We start from the raw sequence: 9,008 nt of genomic DNA, 5'->3' as shown, positions 1-9,008 counted from the left end.
TAAAATCAATTAGATTTTTACCTAACTTAGATCTTTTCCTTATTTAAACTATATATGTTACAAAATTATAATTCTTACATGATACTTTCATGGACATATATTCTTTGAAAAAAGGAGCAAATTAACGTGTGTTTTAAGTAAAATAAAGTAACTAATTGATCCAGCAATTTTATGCCTAATATTTAAAAGGGTACGTAAGAAATAGTGCGCGTAAGTCATAGTTTTGATTAAAAAAAAAAAGATGAAAACATTAATGATAATTCATATTAAGGTGGCATGAATTTAGACTTTAAAAAGCAATTGGGACGTTCTATCACTACAAGAAAGTATGGAATTTGCAACAACGTTTTAGCAACAATTAAAATATTGTTGGCTAAAATGGATAAATGACAACAACTCGATAAAATTGTTGCTATAGCATAGACTTTTTTGGCAACAAAATTTTCTTGTTGCCAAATATGTTAATTTTGTTGCCATATTCTATGGTTTAGATAATAAACTTTAAAATTTTAAAAATGACAACAACGTTCTAGCAACAACTATTATATTGTTGCCAAATTTTAATAAATGGCAACAGCTAATTTTAGTTGTTGCAAAAAATAAAACATTTAACATAATAAAGTGAAATTATAAACAAAATTGGCAACAATAAAGGATTTTTGTTGGCAATAAAATTGGCAACAATAAAGAATTTTTGTTGGAAATAAAATTATTTTGACATACCGTGGCCTAAAACTTTTGATTTTCCGCCAAAATCCAGCCGCAAGCCTTTTTCCCTTTTAATTACTTTTCCCGGTCCTTTTTAGCCCATCCCTAATAACCATTCTAGCTAGGGTTTTTGTTATCAATTCTACTTGAAAGAGCTCCTCCCCTGCTGCTGCGTCCTCTTCCCTGGTGCTGCGTGCTGCGTCTCTTCCCTGCTGCTGCGTCCCCTGCTGCTGCGTCCTCTTTGTTGCTTCGCTTTGCGGCTGACTGGAGAAGAACAGGTAAGAATTCAATCTTTAATTGCTTTACCGAATTTCTTCACTAAATTATGGAAATACCAATGTATAAAAAAAACATAAAAAACCGGGAAGGGTGCTTCCTGATTCCTACCTGGATGTTAAGAATAAAGATTATGGAGGTAGGTTGTGACTAGTGGGTTTTTCTTGTCAGACTTCTGGTGAAATCATAATATGATTATATTTTATTTTAAATGAGTAATATGCTAGGTATTTGTTCCTGGCCTATAGACTTCGGAGTGATGTCTCTCTTCAATTCTGTTCTCTGCCTGAATTAGCTTCCAGTCTGCCGTGGATTTGCTTTGCTATCCAATCTCTTTACATATGTGATCTTTGGGTGATCCCATTTTGTTTAACATATTTTGATGCATGGAGATTTTATAATATCAATTTGACTTGTATATGACATGATCTTAGTGAAGACTTAAAGTACTAGCTAAAGGAAATACTAAAACCGAAGCAAAGATTTGATAGGGAAATGGATTACTAATTGTCAAAATGAAGTTGAATCCCTGAAATTTGGGTAAGTTACGTAAGGTAGTATTATGGTTGAAGTATGTCAGCAATGTACCAAGTTAGAAAATGTCATGTTAAATGAGACAAGGGGGAGTATTAGAAAAAATGCGATTGAAATATTGAGTGCTTGATTCTGAACAATAAATTCATTTATGATTTAATACAGTGGTCAATATAGTTTCGACATAACGTTGGATGAGTCTGCAGTATTGTCTCAGGAATGAAAAGCAAAATCCTTTAGGATCATTTTTTTTTATCTATGCCAGAGAAGGATTTGCAATGTTTTCTCCTCTAATTCCTCTGCATAGAACCTAGACTACTACTGTTACTGTAGTATCATATTAACTTATGATATTATTAATCCCAACCCTCCTTTCAAAACAAGTCATCAAAAAAATGAAAAAGAAATAAGAGCAGACTACTATTCAAGAGAGACAGATCTAGTCCAGAGAGTAAGAGAGAGATGTGTATACTTTATTTTGGATTCCTAAACATAGCATATCTGTTGCATCACCGTTAATTACAGAAAAGCATTTCTCACCTTTTTAATTTGCTCTCTACACATAGCTTTATTTGATTTCTTCATAGTTATAACTAAATTGTAATTGTTAGATTCTAAACGAATTTTGTACAGATAATAAATCTCATGATGCTTTTCCTCTTCCTATTGTTTCTTGATCGAGTTTCTGAGTTGACAAATGACACTGCTGTTTGTAGTGCACTATATTTTCATGGCGGACAAATCATTATATTTTCATGACAAATTACTTGTTTTTTATTGTTCAAGAGAAAGTCAATATTTTTCTGGAGATATAAAAACATACCATGTGAGTGAAGCATTGGCCTGGCAAGCCTAGGTACTTTCCTCTATGCTAGCATTGGATCCTGAAATTTAGTATAAAAAAACAAAAGAAGAGCAAAGGCTCTTAATCAAGAGAAGTTTGCACTTCTCTCACGATTGATTATGCTTTTATTTGAGAAAGAAATAAAGGAGAATACGTACTATATTATTCAGGAATATCTTCAAAATATGATATCCCAATCTTTCAAGATTGCACTATAATACATTTCATACATATACAAGCGGCAGAAGTATACAGCTGAGATGCTCAGTGCATGAGGGCAACTGATTGAGTAGGTCGAGAAATGAGTTAGACTAGCAATTCTTTCTTTGGAGTTTTGTACGAACATATTGATAAATATGGGATTGTTCCTTTGTACTTAATCTTATTAAGTGGTTGAGAGTTTTTTATCTGTGTTCTCTGGAAACTTAAGTCTGGTAGTTTTAGTATCTGTTGGCTTTATTTGTCTTTTGAGTCAAAAAAGACAACATTTCGGTTCCGGACTCCTAATTCTCTCTAGTCTGCAAAAAATTTATGAATGAGGAATTGTGATCAAGATAATTCTCCATTTAAAGTTAAGATTCATCAATTTTTTACAAGTTACAATTAGTTGCCTTTGCACTTGATGCACTGCCTTTAGTGTTGTTGTTCCCTACTGCTTCAATATATTTACGGATTCAAATTCATTGCAGAGAATGAGTGAGCGAAACATAACCAATAAGGCAAAACAAGAAATGATCATATTTGCGACAGAAAATTCTTCCAGGCAGTATCTTTTGAAGAGGTAACATATGTCTTTATTTTGATAAATTTTAGTTATTTTTATTTAATAACATAATTTGATTTGTTTTGGTAGAGAAATACAAGCACAGGAAAAGAGCCAAACTTGTAGAAACTTTGGGAATTGACTCACATGAAGAATGGACATTGGGTTAATGATGCCTCTGCTAAATTAAATGTACGTGCGAAACTCTTATACTTATTCCTAGAAAATGCGAGTCTGTAGAAATAAATATTGAAAGTTAAAGCCTGTATAAAAAAAATTGTAGGATAAGGTGAAAGAATATGTTGCTGAACAAACTCAAGAAATTGAAGAGGATATTGATTTGGACCCGCTTGTTAATGATGCATTTGTGAAAGTTGTTGGAGAAACGTCAAGTTATTGTCGTGGTCAAGGATTGGGAGTTAAGGCAACAAGTAGGAGATCCATGAATGGAATTCAAGAGAAACTGCAAGCACAACAAAAAGAGGTAGAAGAAGAACGTCGTAAAAGAGAGAGTGTAGAAATCCAGCTAAAAGAAGTAAAGATTCAGCTTGAGGAGGAGCGGAAAAATCGAGAAGCCATGGTGCGAGACCAAAAACTAATGAAACAGAGCATGATGGCAATAGCATCCCATATTCTAAGTAATGAGGTATTTCAGTTACTTGCTTTTGATCCTAAGAATATTTTGTTCAAAGTACACAACAGTAAAAATGATAGCATCACTTTATGTGTTAGTCTCGTCACACAGATTTAAAATTTATTAGAGATAAAAACTCAGTATTAGACCTTGAATCAGCAAGAGTGTGATGCGGATGATTGCAAGCTGGCACTTGTGCAGTCAGGAGGTTAATTAAATAAGACTACTTTGAGCAGCAATGTGGACATATGAATTTTCAATCATGTGAGACCAAGAATTCTATTGTTAAACTTAACAGCCCAAGGAATAAATAACAAGCTGCCAGGCAAATACACTTCTCTGTAAAGGGAACTCAAGAAATAAAAAAGGTACTATATTTCATAACAAGATTGGCCGAGCTGAATGGCTTATGTATTCCCAGGCAGAAAGTTATTACACCTGCAAAAATGAAATTTGAGTGGCAGGAAAACTAACTCTTGGTTGCTTAAGTTCAAGCAGATCAAGATAGACAAAGCCTTACATTGTCTTTGATTTGGTTGAAATAATCAACTTTTAAGAATCTGATAACATTATTGTTTGCCTTTTTTGTGACAAGTAACACCAAAAGCAGTTTGATTAGGCAATGGACTGCCGGAAGAAAAGCACTTTTTATAGAACAAATTAGTTATGGGATTTAGCCATGGTGCAGTTATTTTTGATATATCCTATTGCAGCTGGCCGAGCTGAGTGGCTTATGTATGCCAGGAAGTAAGTTAATACAGCTGCAAAATTAAACCGGAGTGGCAAAAAAACCATCTCTTAGTTGAGGCTCACCAGCAGTAAATGCAAAATAAAACAAAGAGACCGAGAAAACAAAACACTTCGATTACGGAAAAGAAGATATTAAAACAACCGAATCTATAAATTACTCTTGTTGCATTATCTCTGTTTCTTCCTCGTTCCTATATCATTACTTTTCACTTATTTGTACGCCAATTTAGTTATGTAGTTTTACTATGTTTGACAGAATGGAGTTTCCGCTGCATTTCTCAACATTATTTCTAATTTACGTTGTTCAGATGAGGCAAGTTGCTCAAGACTTATGGATGACATCACGGTAAGAAAATTTCGTCTAACTCTTGTAAAAGTAAATTCCTTGGTTGATAATGTTCACTGTCATGTTTTCATTATATTCCTATCTAATATGTTGTTGCCGCCACCACCACCATTCGTAACATGAATTTTGCCTTCAGGTCTCACAAATAAATTAGTTGCTGGCTTTGTGAAAGTCACCTTTGGCTTTGTATCAAACTTATTCTGGGCAGTTTTACTACAAGACAACGCGAACTTGGTTGTCATAAATCCCCTTTGCTTATTGTTTCTTTCAACCTGCATAAATGTTTAATTTTCTAAATCAAGAAAGTAAATGAAATTACTGGTGTTGATGAATTCCCCTGAAGCTAACAAGCCACCAATATGTTATCTAAAACAAGAAATAAAACAAATGTTGGTAATGATGAATGCCCCAGAAGCTAGTAGGCCACATGATTAGACTACCATGTACAACAATTGGTTCCATGGTGCAAAAAGAAGGATTAAATTTATAATTCCGAACTAATTATGCTAAGAATAATTGATAAGGGAATAGGAAATGAGTTGGGTTTAAGTATTTCGACCATACATTCATCTCATCCACATTGATTTTAACTGTATAAATGATGTGCTTAGTTATGTGGAGAGATTGTAATATTACCTCTGGAGCATGTCTAATCAAATTGGTCCGAGTCAAAGGGGTGGCTCGAATCCTGTTTCCCCAAGAACTATCCATATTTTGTCATCTTCCTGTAACATTCTTACTCTCCCTTACATCTTCTTGGCTTTATAGTTCTTAGTTGTAACTTTTTTAAGATTGTTCACTATCATTTTTTTGATGAGTTCCTGTTTACTGTTATTATTACACCTTTTGGCAGCATCAATACCATAAGAAATTGTTGTATATGAAACTCTTATGGCCAAAAGGAGTTTAGTGATCTCAAAAGTCTTCTTTTATCTTAAAATTTAAGTCATCTTTTTCTTTAGAGTCAAAAGATCAATTAATTATAATAACTATCATAAACGTGTGATCTGATTACTACTTACTAGTAGCAGAATATACAATTCATATGCAATTATAATTGTTTCCATCATGCTTAATTTTTCTCCAATGTAATCTAGTCACGGCCATATTCTCTCATTTGATGCCCAAATTCTCTCTTTTGGTCTGTACTTGTGTACTTTATAGTCTTTATTTATTAAAAAAATATAATTATAGTTTATCTTTTTTTGTAGGATGAGCATGAATAAACCAACATAGCTGGCAATATGGTTCATCAATTCACAAGTTACTGGAAGAAAATTTCCTTTTAGGGTTGTTATTAGAACAGAAATTATGACTTTGGAGATGTTCTTGTTCTTTTGTAAGTAAAAACATATGTTTTAGTGGTACTTAGTTTTTGAAGGTATGTAAATACTTAGTGCCTCAGTTGTATTGACTTTTGCAAATATATATCATATATCAATTTTTATATATTTGTGATGTTTTAAAAGATAGAAAATATGAATTGTACATATTTATTGTTGCTAGCTGCACAATAGAAAATGTAATATTATTGAAAAAAAGTGATTTGTGGCCACAACAATATTTGTTGCTAAAAGCCTTTATAACAGAATATTAACTTCCCTCCCGTCAATTTTTTTTGCCACAAGCAATATTGTTGCGAAAAAATAATAATTTATCGCAACAATAATTTTTGTTGCTAAATATTTTCATAAACCACAATTGTGTGACCAAAATATAATTAATGGCAACAACATTCTTTGTTGCGTTAAGACAACATTTTGCAACAAAGTCTTTTGTTGTTGCAAAAACTTTTCCCATTAGCATTTATTGCAACGGTATGCAACAACTTTCTTGTTATTGCCAAAAGTACTTTTCGCAACAATATTCAATATATGGCAACAAAAAAATTTGTTGCAAATTTCATACTTTCTTGTAGTGTATTTTCGCTTAAAATATGGACGTAGAATTTACAGTATACTTACAATATTTGTCTATTTTTATTGTCTAAATATTAAGAAATAATCAGATGATAATCTTTTTTAAATGTGACATTATTTTAAATGGTAAATAAGTTGATCAATATATATTTTGTACACATAAATAGGAATAGAAAAAGGACAGACACACACACACATATATATTGGTCGCGTGTAAAAAATTTACTTTAGAAAGAAATAGAAAAATGCATAAGTACCCCCCCGATCTATACCCGGATTCCCAACTATACACTTTTTCTTTGCGAGAATCTTATTACCCCCCTAAACTTTTTTTAAATGGAGTTATTGCACCCTTAACGCTGACGTGGCAGAGTGTGTGTATTTCACTCTCCCAAGGGAGACTGAGAAGCAAGAAAAAACAATTTTCAGATTATTTTTTTATTCTTTTTAACCTTTTTTTCCTACTTTTTCTTTTCCTTTTCCTTTTCCTTTTTCTTTGTATTTTTTCTTTTACTTTTTTTTTTCGTTTCTTCTCTAATTCCGGCGGATATTCATTCACCGGCGACTTTGTCTAACTGTTTTTCTTCCATTTTTTTTCCACACACAAATTAAACTCTCAAAAAGATCTATTCATAAGCAAACAAAATACACTCAGATTTGGGGGGAAAAATTCATCATAGGAAAACCTTCCCATGCCGGAAAAAAATGATATATTGAAATTTTAACTGGAAAAAGTCTTCTCAGGTTATATTCGTTTTTATTTCTTTTGCTCTTCCTCCCACACATAAATTACACTTCAAGAAAAATTTATATATATATAAAACAAAATACACTTAGATCGGGATTAAATTTGTCGCCGGAAAAAATGGTGTTCGTGAAATTCCGACGACCACCATTTTATGCCGCCGGTGACCAAAAAAAAAGAAAGAGAATGACATAACCAAAAAAATGAGAATAATAAGAAATAAGAAAAAAAGATAAGAAAAAGAAGAAAGAATAAAAAAAGTACCAAAAAATACATGTGGGGGCGCGTGTATTTCACCACTTGCCAACAGTTTGGTTGTCAGCGTTAAGGGTGCAAATAATTCCATTTAAAAAAAGTTTAGGGGGACAATAGGATTCCCGCAAAGAAAAAGTGTGTAGTTGGGAATCCGGATATTGGTCAAGGGGGTACTTATGCATTTTCCCGAAAGTTAAAATTAAATAATAATCAAGCAAAAACAATTATAAAAACTGTTAATAATAATCGAGTTCGGTTACCTATGTGATTACTAAATTATCAATAGAATAAGGTTACAACTTTTGCAGTACCATAAAATGAGTAAAGGTAAAAAGAAAAATTATCGGTAAACCATCTTACATAAATTTTATAATAAGTAACATGAAATATACATGCAATGCACGAACCCAAGTCCTTAAGTAAAGTTGAACAATTTATTTACCTTTCAATCAAACGCTACTCCTGTGACTTTTTTGTACAATAAAGCAAGCAAGAGAAACAACTGAGGAAGAACTATCATACTAGATGAAACCCCTAAATATCAGGGGCATTTGCATCTATACTCGCTTTTTTGGTCACGTTTTAACTTGTGCTCGCTTTGCAAAAAAAATTGCAAGCGTACCCACTTTTTCGCGTAACTTCAGCATACGGGGCTGAAGTAGCAAAGGCAATCACGCAAAACTTCAGCATTCTAGTATACAGGACTGAAGTAGCAAGTGTGCTAAAGTTTTTGTTTTGTAACTGGCGAACTTCAGCTCTAGAGCTGAAGTTTTTGTTTTGTAACTGGCAAACTTCAGCTCTAGAGCTGAAGTTTTTGTTTTTGTAACTGGGGAACTTCTGCTCTAGAGCTGAATTTTTGTTTTGTAACTGGCGAACTTCAGCTCTAGAGCTGAAGTATTTGTTTTGTAACTGTCGAACTTCAGCTCTAGAGCTGAAGTACTGTAACTGGCAAACTTCAGCTCTAGAGTTGAAGTTTTTATTTTGTAACTGTCGAACTTCAGCTCTAGAGCTGAAGTTTTTGTTTGTAACTGGCGAACTTCAGCCTTCTTAGAGTTGAAGTTTTAACTGACTTTCCATATGATTCGAACGTTGAAAGTATCCACAAATATGTTTTTCTTTTGGGTAATCCAATTCACATGCTGCCTGCAATGACTTCTACTTCCCTATTTTTGAAGTCCACATATGCCAAAAAGCAAAAGCTACGCTGCTATTCCAAAGCTGGAAATAAATATAA

General features: G+C 32.9%; 1 protein-coding gene across 2 annotated transcripts; it reads left to right on the top strand.

Moving 5' to 3' along the window:
• Positions 1-897: 897 nt before the first annotated feature.
• On the top strand, positions 898-6,325 carry LOC109220192. Of its 2 annotated transcripts, none has more exons than XM_019384653.1 (6): positions 898-986; positions 3,052-3,143; positions 3,216-3,317; positions 3,409-3,771; positions 4,766-4,855; positions 6,067-6,325. In XM_019384653.1, the coding sequence occupies exons 3-6, from the start codon at positions 3,273-3,275 to the stop codon at positions 6,079-6,081; spliced, it is 513 nt and encodes a 170-aa protein (XP_019240198.1). In that variant the 5' UTR covers positions 898-986; positions 3,052-3,143; positions 3,216-3,272; the 3' UTR covers positions 6,082-6,325. The 2 variants fall into 2 exon arrangements, with proteins under 2 accessions (XP_019240198.1, XP_019240199.1); XM_019384654.1 differs by having other exon boundaries at positions 4,818-4,855; positions 6,067-6,298.
• Positions 6,326-9,008: the final 2,683 nt, after the last annotated feature.

This window comes from Nicotiana attenuata, unplaced genomic scaffold (genome assembly GCF_001879085.1).
Source record: "Nicotiana attenuata strain UT unplaced genomic scaffold, NIATTr2, whole genome shotgun sequence".
Taxonomy (NCBI): domain Eukaryota; kingdom Viridiplantae; phylum Streptophyta; class Magnoliopsida; order Solanales; family Solanaceae; genus Nicotiana; species Nicotiana attenuata.
This window is presented reverse-complemented; position numbering and strand designations above follow the sequence as displayed.

Excerpts from the sequence above, each read along its gene's own strand:
- LOC109220192 (XM_019384653.1), top strand. The coding sequence starts at position 3,273 with ATGAAGAATGGACATTGGGTTAATGATGCCTCTGCTAAATTAAAT. Across the intron at positions 3,318-3,408 it reads ATGCCTCTGCTAAATTAAAT|GATAAGGTGAAAGAATATGT; the intron begins GTACGTGCGAAA and ends AAAAAATTGTAG. Across the intron at positions 3,772-4,765 it reads CCCATATTCTAAGTAATGAG|AATGGAGTTTCCGCTGCATT; the intron begins GTATTTCAGTTA and ends TATGTTTGACAG.